Source organism: Oncorhynchus clarkii, chromosome 21 (genome assembly GCF_045791955.1).
Source record: "Oncorhynchus clarkii lewisi isolate Uvic-CL-2024 chromosome 21, UVic_Ocla_1.0, whole genome shotgun sequence".
In the NCBI taxonomy this organism is placed as follows: Eukaryota; Metazoa; Chordata; class Actinopteri; order Salmoniformes; family Salmonidae; genus Oncorhynchus; species Oncorhynchus clarkii.
Window position 1 is genome coordinate 50,442,980 of NC_092167.1, and position 17,252 is coordinate 50,460,231.

A 17,252-nucleotide genomic window follows, 5' to 3' on the forward strand; every position below is an offset into this window, starting at 1 on the left:
TCTTTCCTCTCTTCTTTCCTCTCCTCTTTCCTCTTTCCTGTCCTCTTTCCTCTCCTCTTTCCTCGCCGCTTTCCTCTCCTCTCCTCTTTTCTCTCCTCTCTTCTTTCCTCTCCTTTTTCCTCACCTCTTTCCTCTCTTCTTTCCTCTCCTCTTTCATCTCTTCTGTCCTCTCTTCTTTCCTCTCTTCTTTCCTCTCCTCTTTCCTCTCTTCTTTCCTCTCCTCTTTCCTCTCCTCTTTCCTCTCCTCTTTCCTCTCCTCTCCTCTTTCCTCTCCTCTTTCCTCTCTCCTTTCCTCTCCTCTCCTCTTTCCTTTCCTCTCTTCTTTCCTTTCTCCTTTCCTCTCTTCTTTCCTCTCCTCTCCTCTTTCCTTTCCTCTTCTCTTTCCTCTCCTCTCTTCTTTCCTCTCTTCTTTCCTCTCTTCTATCCTTTCCTCTCCCCTTTCCTCTTTCCTTTCCTCTCCTCTTTCCTCTCCTGTCCTCTTTCCCCTCCCTCCTCTCCTCTCCTCTTTCCTCTCCTCTTTCCTCTCCTCTTTCCCTCTCCTCCCCTCTCTTCTTTCCTCTCTTCTTTTCTTTCCTTTCCTCTCCTCTTCCCTCGCCTCTTCCCTCGCCTCTTTCCTGTCCTCTTTCCTCTCTTCTTTCCTCTCTTCTTTTCTTTCCTCTCCTCTCCTCTTTCCTCTCCTCTTTCCTTTCCTTTCCTCTCCTCTTTCCTCTCCTCTCTTCTTTTCTCTCTTTTTTTCTTTCCTTTCCTCTCCTCTTTCCTCTCCTCTTTCCTCTTTCCTCTCCTCTCCTCTTTCCTCTCCTCTTTCCTTTCCTTTCCTCTCCACTTTCCTCTCCTCTTTTTCTTTCCTCTCCTCTTTCCTCTCCCCTTTCCTCTCCTCTCTTCTTTCCTCTCTTCTTTTCTTTTCTTTCCTCTCCTCTCCTCTTTCCTTTCCTCTTTCCTTTCCTCTCCTCTTTCCTCTCCTGTCCTCTTTCCCCTCCTCTCCTCTTTCCTCTCGTCTTTCCTCTCCTCTTTCCTCCCCTCTCTTCTTTCCTCTCTTCTTTTCTTTCCTTTCCTCTCCTCTTCCCTCGCCTCTTCCCTCGCCTCTTTCCTGTCCTCTTTCCTCTCCTCTTTCCTCTCCTGTCCTCTTTCCCCTCCTCTCCTCTTTCCTCTCGTCTTTCCTCTCCTCTTTCCTCCCCTCTCTTCTTTCCTCTCCTCTCCTCTTTCCTCTCCTCTTTCCTTTCCTCTCCTCTTTCCTTTCCTGTCCTCATTCCTTTCCTCTCTTCTTTCCACTTTCCTCTCCTCTTTCCTTTCCTGTCCTCTTTCCTTTCCTCTTTTCTTTCCTCTCTTTATTCCTCTCCACTTTCCTTTCCTCTTTCCTTTCCTGTCCTCTTTCCTATTCTTTTCTTTCCTTTCCTCTCCTCTTCCCTCGCCTCTTCCCTCTCCTCTTTCCTCTCCTCTTTCCTTTCCTTTCCTCTCCTCTTTCCTCTCCTCTTTCCTCTCCTCTTTCCTCTCCTCTCTTCTCTTCTCTCTTCTTTTCTTTCCTTTCCTCTCCTCTTTCCTCTCCTCTTTCCTCTCCTCTCTTCTTTCCTCTGTTCTTTTCTTTCCTTTCCTCTCCTCTCCTCTTTCCTCTCCTCTTTCCTCTCCTCTTTTTCTTTCCTCTCCTCTTTCCTCTCCTCTTTCCTCTCCTCTCTTCTTTCCTCTCCTCTTTCCTCTCCTCTTTCCTCTCCTCTCTTCTTTCCTCTCTTATTTTCTTTCCTTTCCTCTCCTCTTTCCTTTCCTTTCCTCTCCTCTTTCCTCTCCTCTTTCCTCTCCTCTTTTCTCTCCTCTTTCCTCTCCTCTTTCCTCTCTCCTTTCCTCTCCTCTCCTTTTTCCTTTCCTCTCTTCTGTCCTCTCTCCTTTCCTGTCTTCTTTCCTCTCCTCTCTTATTTCCTCTATTCTTTTCTTTCCTTTCCTCTCCTCTTTCCTCTCCTCTCCTCTTTCCTCTCCTCTTTCCTTTCCTCTCCTCTTTCCTTTCCTATCCTCATTCCTTTCCTCTCTTCTTTCCACTTTCCTCTCCTCTTTCCTTTCCTGTCCTCTTTCCTTTCCTCTTTCCTCTTTCCTGTCCTCTTTCCTCTCCTCTTTCCTTGCCGCTTTCCTCTCCTCTCCTCTTTCCTCTCCTCTCTTCTTTCCTCTCCTCTTTCCTCACCTCTTTCCTCTCTACTTTCCTCTCCTCTTTCCTCTCCTCTTTCCTCTCCTCTTTCCTCTACTCTCCACTTTCCTCTCCTCTTTCCTCTCTCCTTTCCTCTCCTCTCCTCTTTCCTTTCCTCTCTTCTTTCCTTTCTCCTTTCCTCTCTTCTTTCCTCTCCTCTCCTCTTTCCTTTCCTCTTCTCTTTCCTCTCCTCTCTTCTTTCCTGTCTTCTTTCCTCTCTTCTATCCTTTCCTCTCCCCTTTCCTCTCCTCTTCCCTCGCCTCTTCCCTTGCCTCTTTCCTGTCCTCTTTCCTCTCCTCTTTCCTCTCCTCTCTTCTTTCCTCTCTTCTTTTCTTTCCTTTCCTGTCCTCTTTTCTCTCCTCTTTCCTCTCCTCTTTCCTCTCCTCTTTCCTCTCCTCTTTCCTTTCCTTTCCTCTCCTCTTTCCTCTCCTCTCTTCTTTTCTCTCTTCTTTTCTTTCCTTTCCTCTCCTCTTTCCTCTCCTCTTTCCTCTCCTCTCTTCTTTCCTCTCTTCTTTTCTTTCCTTTCCTCTCCTCTCCTCTTTCCTTTCCTCTTTCCTCTCCTCTTTTTCTTTCCTCTCCTCTTTCCTCTCCTCTTTCCTCTCCTCTCTTCTTTCCTCTCTTCTTTTCTTTTCTTTCCTCTCCTCTCCTCTTTCCTCTCCTCTTTCCTTTCCTTTCCTCTCCTCTTTCCTCTCCTCTCTTCTTTCCTCTCTTCTTTTCTTTCCTTTCCTCTCCTCTTTCCTTTCCTTCCCTCGCCTCTTTCCTCTCCTCTTTCCTCTCCTCTTTCCTCCCCTCTCTTCTTTCCTCTCTTCTTTTCTTTCCTTTCCCCTCCTCTTCCCTCGCCTCTTCCCTCGCCTCTTTCCTGTCCTCTTTCCTCTCCTCTTTCCTCTCCTCTCTTCTTTCCTCTCTTCTTTTCTTTCCTTTCCTGTCCTCTTTTCTCTCCTCTTTCCTCTCCTCTTTCCTCTCCTCTTTCCTCTACTCTCCTCTTTCCTCTCCTCTTTCCTTTCCTTTCCTCTCCTCTTTCCTCTCCTCTCTTCTTTTCTCTCCTTTCCTCTCCTCTTTCCTCTCCTCTTTCCTCTCCTCTCTTCTTTCCTCTCTTCTTTTCTTTCCTTTCCTCTCCTCTCCTCTTTCCTCTCCTCTTTCCTCTCCTCTTTTTCTTTCCTCTCCTCTCTTCTTTCCTCTCTTCTTTTCTTTCCTTTCCTCTCCTCTTTCCTCTCCTCTCATCTTTCCTCTCCTCTCTTCTTTCCTCTCCTCTCTTCTTTCCTCTCCTCTCTTATTTCCTCTCTTATTTCCTCTCTTATTTCCTTTCCTCTTTCCTTTCCTCTTTCCTCGCTTCTTTCTTCTCCTCTCCTCTTTCCTTTCCTCTCCTCTTTCCTTTCCTTTCCTCTCCTCTTTCCTCTCCTCTCTTCTTTCCTCTCTTCTTTTCTTTCCTTTCCTCTCCTCTCCTCTTTCCTCTCCTCTTTCCTCTCCTCTTTCCTCTCTTCTTTTCTTTCCTTTCCTCTCCTCTTTCCTCTCCTCTCATCTTTCCTCTCCTCTCTTCTTTCCTCTCCTCTCTTCTGTCCTCTCTTATTTCCTCTCTTATTTCCTCTCTTATTTCCTTTCCTCTTTCCTTTCCTCTCCTCTTTCCTCTCTTCTTTCTTCTCCTCTCCTCTTTCCTTTCCTCTCCTCTTTCCTTTCCTCTCATCTCTTCTTTCCTCTCCTCTCTTCTTTCCTCTCCTCTCCTCTGTCCTCTCTTATTTCCTCTCTTATTTCCTCTCTTATTTCCTATCCTCTTTCCTTTCCTCTTTCCTTTCCTCTCCTCTTTTCTCTCCTCTATCCTCTCCTCTTTCCTCTCCTCTATCCTCTCCTCTTTTCTTTCCTCTCCTCTTTCCTCTCCTATTTCCTTTCCTATCCTCTTTCCTTTCCTCTCCTCTTTCCTCTCCTCTCTTCTCCTCTCTCCTCTCCTCTCTCCTCTCCTCTTTCTCAGAGCGGTACTTTATCCCTCGTTCACATTTTATTTTGTTTCTCATTTCTTGTATGATAAGGTGTTACTTCGTCTTCGGTCTCTCTCTGTGTGTGTGTGTGTGTGTGTGTGTGTGTGTGTGTGTGTGTGTGTGTGTGTGTGTGTGTGTGTGTGTGTGTGTGTGTGTGTGTGTGTGTGTGTGTGTGTGTGTGTGTGTGTGTGTGTGTGTGCATGCCATATCTAGTATTTACGTTGCGATATTGGACTGCGGACACTTTCACCTCAACACACCCAGCTCTATGAATTATTTCCCGAAACAAACAGCATCACTGAGATCGAAGATGAAGAAACACACACATGTTTGTTTTACTATCCTTGTGAGGACCAAACATAAAAAAAACACATTTTCTCTAACCCCTAACTCTAAACCTAACCCCTACCCTAAATGTAACCTTAACCCTAAAACAGTAAACCTAACTCCTAAACCTAACCCCTAACGTAACTTTAACCTTAACCTCAAAACAGTAAACCCTTCCCCTAACCTAACTTTAACCTTAACCACAAAACATTAACCCTAACTCCTAAACCTTACCCCTACCCTAAATTTAACCTTAACCCCAAAACAGTAAACCTAACCTTAACCCCAAAACAGTAAACCTAACTCCTAAACCTAACCCCTAACGTAACTTTAACCTTAACCTCAAAACATTAAACCCTTCCCCTAACCTAACTTTAACCTTAACCACAAAACATTAACCCTAACTCCTAACTCCAATTGTAACCCTAACTCATAACTCCTAACTCCTAAACCTAACCCTAATTGTAACCCTAACTCTTAACTCCTAACTCCTAAAATATATTTTTCCGTTGTGGGGACCTGCAAAATGAATCCAGTTGTCAGAATTGTACAACCAAACACACACACACATGTGTGTGAATGAAAACAAATACATTATTCAACACAGAGCAAAGTTGGCAGGAGCCTACAATCATTGTGACACAGAATGGAGGATTGGATGAGGCTCTAATCTATAACGATATTGATCTTTTTACATATCCAATATTCATAATTAACTCCTCCTCTTTTCCCTCTGATTCTCTCTCTATTTTTATCCCTCTCTCTATTCTCTCTCTCTATATTCTCCCTCTCTATTCTCTCTCTCTATTCTCAGTTTTCAGGCTAGCGCCACCGAGATAACAGTTTTCAGGAAGTGAGAAGTATACAAGGTGATGTGTGTCCTCTCCCTCTCATGTCCGTCTCTCGGTCATCCTCCTGTCCTCTCCCGCTCCTTCTTACTTTTCTCTCCCTCTCCTCTCTGTCATCCTCCTCTCTCCTGTCCCCCCCCACCCCACCCCTCTTCTCCCACATCAAAGGATTTCAGGTGGAAGGCCACACCTCTCCCTGTTTCAGGTGGAAGGCCACACCTCTCACTGTTTCAGGTGGAAGGCCACACCTCTCACTGTTTCAGGTGGAAGGCCACACCTCTCCCTGTTTCAGGTGGAAGGCCACACCTCTCCCTGTTTCAGGTGGAAGGCCACACCTCTCACTGTTTCAGGTGGAAGGCCACACCTCTCACTGTTTCAGGTGGAAGGCCACACCTCTCCCTGTTTCAGGTGGAAGGCCACACCTCTCACTGAGGTGGGAGACAGAGGAACTAGAATGTATAGTGGTAGAGAGGTGGGAGAAAGAGGAATTAGAATCTAATCAGTGTGTCTGATGAAGAAGAGGACATCCCACAGCCAGGACGACTATAATCAGTGTGTCTGATGAGGAAGAGGACATCCCACAGCCAGGACAACTCTAATCAGTGTGTCTGATGAAGAAGAGGACATCCCACAGCCAGGACAACTCTAATCAGCGTGTCTGTCCAGTGTAGAAACCTCCTGACTCTTCTGCTCTCTCTGCTCTTGGTTTGTTCCATCAAGGTTTATATGAGTTGTAGCAGCAGGAAGTGTTTGAGTCCAGCGGGCAGGAAGTGGTAGCAAACTGTTGACAGATTCTTGTTCCCAATATTTATTCTCTATCTACGGTCTCTCTCTCTCTCTCTCTCTCTCTCTCTCTCTCTCTCTCTCTCTCTCTCTCTCTCTCTCTGTCACGACTTCCTCCGAAGTCGGTCCCTCTCCTTGTTCGGCGGTCGACGTCACCGGCCTCCTGGCCATCATTGATCCATTTTTCATTTTCCATTGGTTTTGTCTTGTCTTCCCACACACCTGGTTCCAATCCCATCATTTACATGTGTATTTGTCCCCTCATGTCCTTGTCCTTGTTTGTATTTTGTTTTTTTGTTGTTGGTTCAAGTTATGTTCTGCAACGGGTTTTAAACTCTCTTATCTTATTTTTGTTTATTGTATATGTTTCCAGAGTTTTTAAATGTTTTTATTAATAAACTGCTCCATACTTGTTGACCAAGTTCGCTCTCCTGCGCCTGACCTCCCTGCCGCCAGCACACACCACATTACACTCTGAATTCAATTCAATTCAATTCAAGGGTCTTTATTGGCATGGGAAACATGTATTAACATTGCCAAAGCAAGTGAGGTAGATAATATATAAAAGTGAAATAAACAATAAAAACGAACAGTAAACATTACACTCACAGAAGTTCCAAAATAATAAAGACATTTCAAATCATATTATGTCTATATACAGTGTTGTAACGATGTGCAAATAGTTAAAGTACAAAAGGGAAAATAAATAAACATAAATATGGGTTGTATTTACAATGGTGTTTGTTCTTCACTGGTTGACCTTTTCTCGTGGCAACAGGTCACAAATCTTGCTGCTGTGATGGAACACTGTGGTATTTCACCAAGTAGATATGGGAGTTTATCAAAATTGGGTTTGTTTTCTAATTTTTTGTGGATCTGTGTAATCTGAGAGAAATATGTGTCTCTAATGTGTCTCTAACCCCAGACCTCACAACCATAAAGGGAAATGGGTTCTATAACTGATTCAAGTATTTTTAGCCAGGTCCTAATTGGGATGTCAAATTTTATCTTCCTTTTAAAGGCATAGAATGCCCTTCTTGCCTTGTCTCTCAGATCGTTCACAGCTTTGTGGAAGTTACCTGTGGCGCTGATGTTTAGGCCAAGGTATGTATAGTTTTTTGTGTGCTCTAGGGCAACAGTGTCTAGATGGAATTTGTATTTGTGGTCCTGGCGACTGGACCTTTTTTGGAACACCATTATTTTGGTCTTACTGAGATTTACTGTCAGGGCCCAGGTCTGACAGAATCTGTGCAAAAGATCTAGGTGCTGCTGTAGGCCCTCCTTGGTTGGTGACAGAAGCACCGGATCCTCAGCAAACAGCAGACATTTGACTTCGGATTCTAGCAGGGGGAGGCCGGGTGCTGCAGACTTTTCTAGTGCCCGCGCCAATTTGTTGATATATATGTTGAAGAGGGTGGGGCTTAAGATGCATCCCTGTTTTACCCCACGGCCCTGTGGAAAGAAATGTTTGATTTTTGCCATTTTTAACCGCACACTAGTTGTTTGTCTACATGGATTTTATAATGCCATTTGTTTTTCCCCCAACACCACTTTCCATCAATTTGTATAGCAGACCCTTGTGCCAACATGAGTCAAAACAAATATGAAATCAACGAAGCATGAGAAGACTTTGCCTTTTGTTTTGGTTGGTTTGTTCATCAATTGGGTTGTGCAGGGTGAATACGTGGTCTGTCATTTGGTAAAAAGCCAATTTGACATTTGCTCAGTACATTGTTTTCACTGAGGAAATGTACGAGTCTGCTGTTAACGATAATGCAGAGAATTTTCCCAGAATGTTTTCTACTTTTGTGGATTGGGGTGATAAGTCCTTGGTTCCAAATATTGGGGAAGATGCCAGAGCTAAGGATTATGTTAAAGAGTTTAAGTTTAGCCAATTGGAATTTGTGGTCTGTATATTTGATCATTTCATTGAGGATACCAGCAACACCACAGGCCTTTTTGGGTTGAAGGTTTAGTATTTTGTCCTGTAGATCATTCAATGTAATTGGAGAATCCAGTGGGTTCTGGAATCCAGTTTGTTCTGGAATCCAGTGGGTTTTGGAATCCAGTTTGTTCTGGAATCCAGTGGGTTCTGGAATCCAGTTTGTTCTGGAATCCAGTGGGTTCTGATAGTCTTTAATAGTAGATTCTAAGAGTTGTATTTGATCATGTATATGTTTTTGCTGTTTGTTCTCTGTTATAGAGCCAAAAAGATAGGAGAAGTGGTTTATCCACACATCTCCATTTTGGATAGATAATTCTTCTTGTTGTTGTTTGTTTAGTGCTTTCCAATTTTCACAGAAGTGGTTAGATTCTATGGATTCTTCAATTACATTGAGCTGATTTCTGACATGCTGTTCCTTCTTTTTCCGTAGTGTATTTCTGTATTGTTTTAGTGATTCACCATAGTGAAGGCGTAGACTCAGGTTTTCTGTTTCTCTATGTTTTTGGTTGGACAGGTTTCTCAATATCTTTCTTAGGTTTTTGCATTCTTCATCAAACCATTTGTCATTGTTGTTAATTTTCTGAAGTTGTCTGCTTGACATTTTTAGATTTGATAGGGAAGCTGAGAGATGAGATATACTGTTTGGGATATCTACTGCCAAGTTTACACTATTTCTTTCTCTCTATATATCTCTCTCCTTTCCTCATCTCTCATCTCTCTCTCTCTCCTTTCCTCATCTCGCTCCTCTCTCTCTCTCTCCTTTCCTCATCTCTCTCCTCACTTCATGGGTGAGAAATGGGTCATCTTATGAGAATGCATGTGAGACACACATACACACTATTTTCTTATGAGTCATAACATATTAGAATCCATTCTGTTTTTGTGTGTGTTTTTTTTCCAAAACAAAATGTTATCTTGGCAAGAGAGAGCTGCACATGTTGACTGAGGACGTTAGAAAAGAGACAGAGAGATTAAAAATAGCTGGTTGTACATTTAAAGAGAGAACAAAGTGTCACATGGAAGTGTGGTCATTTGGTCCTCAGGGAGTGTCCTACGTCCCCCTCGGAATGCAAATAGATCTCTGTGAACACACACTGGTACAAACGTCTGTTACAACATGAAATGTAATCAAATGACCACCGGACTATTTACATTGACCCTCTCCTCCATTTGTTTTGTACACTGCTGATACTCTGATTATTATCTATGCATAGTCACTTCACCTCTAACCTCTACAAATTACCTCTAACCTGTACCCCCGCACACTGACTCTGTACCGGTACCCCCTGTATATAGCCTCCACATTGACTCTGTACCGTAATACCCTGTATATAGCCTCCACATTGACTCTGTACCGGTACCCCCTGTATATAGCCTCCACATTGACTCTGTACCGGTACCCCCTGTATATAGCCTCCACATTGACTCTGTACCGGTACACCCTGTATATAGCCTCCACATTGACTCTGTACCGGTACCCCCTGTATATAGCCTCCACATTGACTCTGTACCGGTACACCCTGTATATAGCCTCCACATTGACTCTGTACCGGTACCCCCTGTATTGGTTAAGGGCTTGTTAGTAAGCATTTCAAGGTAAGGTCTACACTTGTTGTATTTGGCACATGTGAATAATAAAGTTTAATTTGAATAAAGAATAGAAACAGGACATGAAATGCAGTGTGTATTTATTCAGCTCATCTCTTCATTGAATTCTGTGAACACTGATATTCTGTATTATTGGAAAACTACGTGAGGACAAGAGGAAAGAGAACGATTGGAGCAGGTGAGAAGAGAGAGAGAAGCAGGTGAGAAGAAGCAGATGAGAAGAGTGAGAAGCAGGTGAGAAGAGAGAGAGAGAGAAACAGGTGAGAAGAGAGAGAAGAATCAGGTGAGAAGAGAGAGAGAAGAAGCAGGTGAGAAGAGAGAGAGAAGCAGGTGAGAAGAGAGAGAAGAAGAGGGTGAGAAGAGAGAGAAGAAGCAGGTGAGAAGAGAGAGAAGAAGCAGGTGAGAAGAGAGAGAAGCAGGTGAAAAGAGAGAGAGAGAAGCAGGTAAGAGAGAGAGAAGCAGGTGAGAAGAGAGAGAGAAGAGAGAGAGAAGAAGCAGGTGAGAAGAGAGAGAGACGAGAGAAGCAGGTAAGAGAGAGAGAAGAAGCAGGTGAGAAGACAGAGAAGAAGCAGGTGAGAAGAGAGAGAAGCAGGTGAGAAGAGAGAGAGAAGCAGGTGAGAAGAGAGAGAGAAGCAGGTGAGAAGAGAGAGAAGAAGCAGGTGAGAAGAGAGAGCAACGCAGGTGAAAAGAGAGAGCGAAGCAGGTGAGAAGAGAGAGAGAAGCAGGTGAGAAGAGAGAGAAGCAGGTGAAAAGAGAGAGAAGCAGGTGAGAAGAGAGAGAGAAGCAGGTGAGAAGAGAGAGAAGCAGGTGAGAAGAGAGAGAGAAGCAGGTGAGAAGAGAGAGAAGCAGGTGAGATGCTTGTAAGAAGAGATAGAGGAAGGAGTGAAGCAGAAGAGAGAGAAGCAGAAGAGAGAGAAGCAGTTGAGAAGAGAGAAGCAGGTGAGAAGAGAGAGAGAAGCAGGTGAGAAGAGAGAGAGAAGCAGGTGAGAAGAGAGAGAGAAGCAGGTGAGAAGAGAGATAGAAGCAGGTGAGAAGAGAGAGAGAAGCAGGTGAGAAGAGACAGAGAAGCAGGTGAGAAGAGAGAGAGAAGCAGGTGAGAAGAGACAGAGAAGCAGGTGAGAAGAGAGAGAAGCAGGTGAGAAGAGACAGAGAAGCAGGTGAGAAGAGAGAGAAGCAGGTGAAAAGTGACAGAGAAGCAGGTGAGAAGAGAGAGAGAAGCAGGTGAGAAGCAGGTGAGAAGAGAGAGAGAAGCAGGTGAGAAAAGAGAGAGAAGCAGGTGAGAAGAGAGAGAGAAGGAGGTGATAAGAGAAAGAGAAGCAGGTGAGAAGAGAGAGAGAAGCAGGTGAAAAGAGAGAGAGAAGCAGGTGAGAAGAGAGAGAGAAGCAGGTGAGAAGAGAGAGAAGCAGGTGAGAAGAGACAGAGAAGCAGGTGAGAAGAGAGAGAGAAGCAGGTGAGAAGAGAGAGAGAAGCAGGTGAGAAGAGAGAGCAACGCAGGTGAAAAGAGAGAGCGAAGCAGGTGAGAAGAGAGAGAGAAGCAGGTGAGAAGAGAGAGAAGCAGGTGAAAAGAGAGAGAAGCAGGTGAGAAGACAGAGAAGAAGCAGGTGAGAAGACAGAGAAGAAGCAGGTGAGAAGAGAGAGAAGCAGGTGAGAAGAGAGAGAGAAGCAGGTGAGAAGAGAGAGAGAAGCAGGTGAGAAGAGAGAGAAGAAGCAGGTGAGAAGAGAGAGCAACGCAGGTGAAAAGAGAGAGCGAAGCAGGTGAGAAGAGAGAGAGAAGCAGGTGAGAAGAGAGAGAAGCAGGTGAAAAGAGAGAGAAGCAGGTGAGAAGAGAGAGAGAAGCAGGTGAGAAGAGAGAGAAGCAGGTGAGAAGAGAGAGAGAAGCAGGTGAGAAGAGAGAGAAGCAGGTGAGAAGCAGGTAAGAAGAGAGAGAGGCAGGAGAGAAGCAGAAGAGAGAGAAGCAGAAGAGAGAGAAGCAGATGAGAAGAGAGAAGCAGGTGAGAAGAGAGAGAGAAGCAGGTGAGAAGAGAGAGAGAAGCAGGTGAGAAGAGAGAGAGAAGCAGGTGAGAAGAGAGATAGAAGCAGGTGAGAAGAGAGAGAGAAGCAGGTGAGAAGAGACAGAGAAGCAGGTGAGAAGAGAGAGAGAAGCAGGTGAGAAGAGACAGAGAAGCAGGTGAGAAGAGAGAGAAGCAGGTGAGAAGAGACAGAGAAGCAGGTGAGAAGAGAGAGAAGCAGGTGAAAAGTGACAGAGAAGCAGGTGAGAAGAGAGAGAGAAGCAGGTGAGAAGCAGGTGAGAAGAGAGAGAGAAGCAGGTGAGAAAAGAGAGAGAAGCAGGTGAGAAGAGAGAGAGAAGCAGGTGAGAAGAGAAAGAGAAGCAGGTGAGAAGAGAGAGAGAAGCAGGTGAAAAGAGAGAGAGAAGCAGGTGAGAAGAGAGAGAGAAGCAGGTGAGAAGAGAGAGAAGCAGGTGAGAAGAGACAGAGAAGCAGGTGAGAAGAGAGAGAGAAGCAGGTGAGAAGAGAGAGAGAAGCAGGTGAGAAGAGAGCGAGAAGCAGGTGTGAAGAGAGAGAGAAGCAGGTGAGAAGAGAGAGAGAAGCAGGTGAAAAGAGAGAGAGAAGCAGGTGAGAAGAGAGAGAGAAGCAGGTGAGAAGAGAGAGAAGCAGGTGAGAAGAGACAGAGAAGCAGGTGAGAAGAGAGAGAGAAGCAGGTGAGAAGAGAGCGAGAAGCAGGTGAGAAGAGAGAGAGAAGCAGGTGAGAAGAGATAGAGGCATGTGTGTTATGTCACCACCTGTTTACTCTCCATCCCGTCAGAGAAGTGAGTGACAGAACGACAGAATAAACAAGAGAAGAATGGAGGGATGAGAGAGGAAGAAGAGATGGAGTGGAAATGTGTGTGTGTGTGTAACTGTGTGTGTTTGTACGACAGTGTGTGTGTGTGTGTGTAACAGTGTGTACGACAGTGTGTGTGTGTGCGTGTGTAACAGTGTGTGTGTGTGTGTAACAGTGTGTGTGTAACAGTGTGTGTGTGTGTAACAGTGTGTGTGTGTAACAGTGTGTGTGTGTGTGTGTGTGTAACAGTGTGTGTGTAACAGAGTGTGTTTAACAGTGTGTGTGTGTGTGTAACAGTGTGTGTGTAACAGTGTGTGTGTGTGTAACAGTGTGTGTGTGTGTGTGTGTAACAGTGTGTGTGTGTTTGTACGACAGTGTGTGTGTGTGTGTGTGTGTAACAGTGTGTACGACAGTGTGTGTGTGTGTGTGTGTGTGCGTGTGTAACAGTGTGTGTGTGTGTGTGTAACAGTGTGTGTGTAACAGTGTGTGTGTGTGTAACAGTGTGCGTGTGTAACAGTGTGTGTGTGTAACAGTGTGTGTGTGTGTGTGTAACAGTGTGTGTGTGTGTGTAACAGAGTGTGTTTAACAGTGTGTGTGTGTGTGTAACAGTGTGTGTGTGTGTAACAGTGTGTGTGTGTGTAACAGTGTGCGCGTGTAACAGTGTGTGTGTGTAACAGTGTGTGTGTGTGTAACAGTGTGTGTGTGTGTGTGTAACAGTGTGCACGTGTAACAGTGTGTGTGTGTAACAGTGTGTGTGTATGTAACAGTGTGTGTGTGTGTAACAGTGTGTGTGTGTAACAGTGTGTGTAAAGAAGGCGAGAGAATAAAGTCCGATAATAATAATGTTTTATTGTCGTCAGGTCTCAAACTCCATACAGTCAAAGAGTAAAACCACTCAGAGTCTCAAATGGCATCCTACTCCCTACTAGTCACAAACACTATTTACAAGTAGAAGGACCCTTTTCTCCCTGACCTGCGAGCCTATTCTTTCACCATAGCATGTTGGCGAGACCAAAGTAGAGACGAAAAGGCTTCCGTTTGGGACGGAGCCGACTGCTAGTTATCCACAGGGCTTTTCCTTCATCGTCCTCAATTCAGTCTCTCGACTGTGATACAATTATAGGCAAACAAACAAAAACAGCAACACAACAGTCCTCACTCTAATAGGTCAAGGTCAAGGGGTTAGAGTTCGCGGGGGGGGGGGGGGGGGGGGGGGGTCAGGAACAGAATGGTGGACTAGTGTAAGGACCTAAATCAATATTTCCCCACAAAACATTTCTGGAGGGGAAGAGCGAAAGAGAGAGAGATAGAAATAGACAGATGTAAAGTTGAAGCGATGAAACAACAACATTCCTCTCTTCTCATCAGTCCAAGTTTCAGAAGGAGCGAACGAACAGAACACTGATGTCTCTCTGTTCCAAAATATATATATATATATATATATATATATATATATATATATTACTCTCCTCTAATTGGTTCATCCGTTTATTTCTGAGGTTGTACGATAGTCAGTCATCGGGGATGAGAAAGGGGGCTGTCCAGGAGGTCCACTGTCTAGGTCGTCGTGGCAACGGGCTGGTGTTTTCCCGTGACGGGGTCGGGGTGAGGTCATCAGAACTGAAGGTTGGATCTTGGGAATCGTAGGACGGAAGAGGGAGAAAGAGAGAAATATTGGAATAATAGTCTTCAGAGTAACAGATTTCATTTACAGCTACTATAAAAATACACCCCATTACAAATATAATACTTAGTGCATTCATGAAAAACATTAACATTCTGGCATGAAATATATCTCGGGGATCATTAACATATTTAACAGTGTTCCATACCTTGACCAATCGGAGTGTCTTGTCCTGGTTTCCACTCAGTTCTGGTTAATCTTCAGGTACAACTAAATCTGTGGTCAAGAAGGACCCTCATTAGACTGAATACACGTCGACAATGCATTCACTGTGATCACATGGTTAAACACCTGGTTACACAGCTGGTTACACACCTGGTTAAACACATGTTATACACCTGGTTAAACACCTGGTTAAACACCTGGTTACACACCTGGTTACACACCTGGTTACACACCTGGTTACACACCTGGTTAAACACCTGGTTACACACCTGGTTACACACCTGGTTGCACATCTGGTTAATCAGCTGGTTACACACCTGGTTAAACACCTGGTTAAACACCTGGTTACACACCTGGTTAAACACCTGGTTACACACCTGGTTACACACCTGGTTACACACCTGGTTACACACCTGGTTAATCAGCTGGTTACACACCTGATTAAACATCTGGTTACACACCTGGCCACACACCTGGCTAATCAGCTGGTTACACACCTGGTTACACACCTGGTTAAACACCTGGTTAAACACCTGGTTAAACACCTGGTTAATCAGCTGGTTACACACCTGGTTAAACATCTGGTTACACACCTGGCCACACACCTGGCTAATCAGCTGGTTACACACCTGGTTAATCAGCTGGTTACACACCTGGTTAAACACCTGGTTAAGCAGCTGGTTACACACCTGGTTACACATCTGGTTAATCAGCTGGTTACACACCTGGTTAAGCAGCTGGTTAAACACCTGGCTAAACATCTGGTTACACACCTGGCCACAAACCTGGCCACACACCTGGTTAATCAGCTGGTTACACACCTGGTTAAACACCTGGTTAAACAGCTGGTTACACACCTGGTTACACATCTGGTTAATCAGCTGGTTACACACCTGGTTAAACACCTGGTTAAGCAGCTGGTTAAACACCTGGTTAAACATCTGGTTACACACCTGGCCACAAACCTGGCCACACACCTGGCTAATCAGCTGGTTACACACCTGGTTAATCAGCTGGTTACACACCTGGTTAAACACCTGGTTAAACAGCTGGTTACACACCTGGTTACACATCTGGTTAATCAGCTGGTTACACACCTGGTTAAACATCTGGTTACACACCTGGCCACACACCTGGCTAATCAGCTGGTTACACACCTGGTTAATCAGCTGGTTACACACCTGGTTAAACACCTGGTTAAGCAGCTGGTTACACACCTGGTTACACATCTGGCTAATCAGCTGGTTACACACCTGGTTAAGCAGCTGGTTAAACACCTGGTTAAACATCTGGTTACACACCTGGCCACAAACCTGGCCACACACCTGGCTAATCAGCTGGTTACACACCTGGTTAATCAGCTGGTTACACACCTGGTTAAACACCTGGTTAAACAGCTGGTTACACACCTGGTTACGCACCTGGTTAAACACCTGGTTAATCAGCTGGTTACACACCTGGTTAAACATCTGGTTACACACCTGGCCACACACCTGGCTAATCAGCTGGTTGCACATCTGGTTAATCAGCTGGTTACACACCTGGTTAAACACCTGGTTAAACACCTGGTTACACACCTGGTTACACACCTGGTTACACACCTGGTTAAACACCTGGTTACACACCTGGTTACACACCTGGTTGCACATCTGGTTAATCAGCTGGTTACACACCTGGTTAAACACCTGGTTAAACACCTGGTTACACACCTGGTTAAACACCTGGTTACACACCTGGTTACACACCTGGTTACACACCTGGTTACACACCTGGTTAATCAGCTGGTTACACACCTGATTAAACATCTGGTTACACACCTGGCCACACACCTGGCTAATCAGCTGGTTACACACCTGGTTACACACCTGGTTAAACACCTGGTTAAACACCTGGTTAAACACCTGGTTAATCAGCTGGTTACACACCTGGTTAAACATCTGGTTACACACCTGGCCACACACCTGGCTAATCAGCTGGTTACACACCTGGTTAATCAGCTGGTTACACACCTGGTTAAACACCTGGTTAAGCAGCTGGTTACACACCTGGTTACACATCTGGTTAATCAGCTGGTTACACACCTGGTTAAGCAGCTGGTTAAACACCTGGTTAAACATCTGGTTACACACCTGGCCACAAACCTGGCCACACACCTGGTTAATCAGCTGGTTACACACCTGGTTAAACACCTGGTTAAACAGCTGGTTACACACCTGGTTACACATCTGGTTAATCAGCTGGTTACACACCTGGTTAAACACCTGGTTAAGCAGCTGGTTAAACACCTGGTTAAACATCTGGTTACACACCTGGCCACAAACCTGGCCACACACCTGGCTAATCAGCTGGTTACACACCTGGTTAATCAGCTGGTTACACACCTGGTTAAACACCTGGTTAAACAGCTGGTTACACACCTGGTTACACATCTGGTTAATCAGCTGGTTACACACCTGGTTAAACATCTGGTTACACACCTGGCCACACACCTGGCTAATCAGCTGGTTACACACCTGGTTAATCAGCTGGTTACACACCTGGTTAAACACCTGGTTAAGCAGCTGGTTACACACCTGGTTACACATCTGGTTAATCAGCTGGTTACACACCTGGTTAAGCAGCTGGTTAAACACCTGGTTAAACATCTGGTTACACACCTGGCCACAAACCTGGCCACACACCTGGCTAATCAGCTGGTTACACACCTGGTTAATCAGCTGGTTACACACCTGGTTAAACACCTGGTTAAACAGCTGGTTACACACCTGGTTACGCACCTGGTTAAACACCTGGTTAATCAGCTGGTTACACACCTGGTTAAACATCTGGTTACACACCTGGCCACACACCTGGCTAATCAGCTGGTTACACACCTGGTTAATCAGCTGGTTACACACCTGGTTAAACACCTGGTTAAGCAGCTGGTTACACACCT

The 17,252-nt window shown here is 45.0% G+C and overlaps 1 protein-coding gene across 1 annotated transcript in view; it reads right to left on the minus strand.

Annotated features, from left to right (window-relative positions):
• Positions 1-13,304: 13,304 nt before the first annotated feature.
• LOC139379123 (dachshund homolog 2-like) overlaps positions 13,305-17,252 on the minus strand; it is an 82,610-nt gene continuing 78,662 nt past the window's right edge. The window contains exons 8-9 of the mRNA XM_071121956.1: positions 14,301-14,368; positions 13,305-14,101 (exon numbers count right to left, since the gene is read on the minus strand). Of these exons, the coding sequence (XP_070978057.1) occupies positions 14,346-14,368 (23 nt within the window). The 3' untranslated portion in view covers positions 13,305-14,101; positions 14,301-14,345. The remainder of the gene's footprint in view (positions 14,102-14,300; positions 14,369-17,252) is intronic.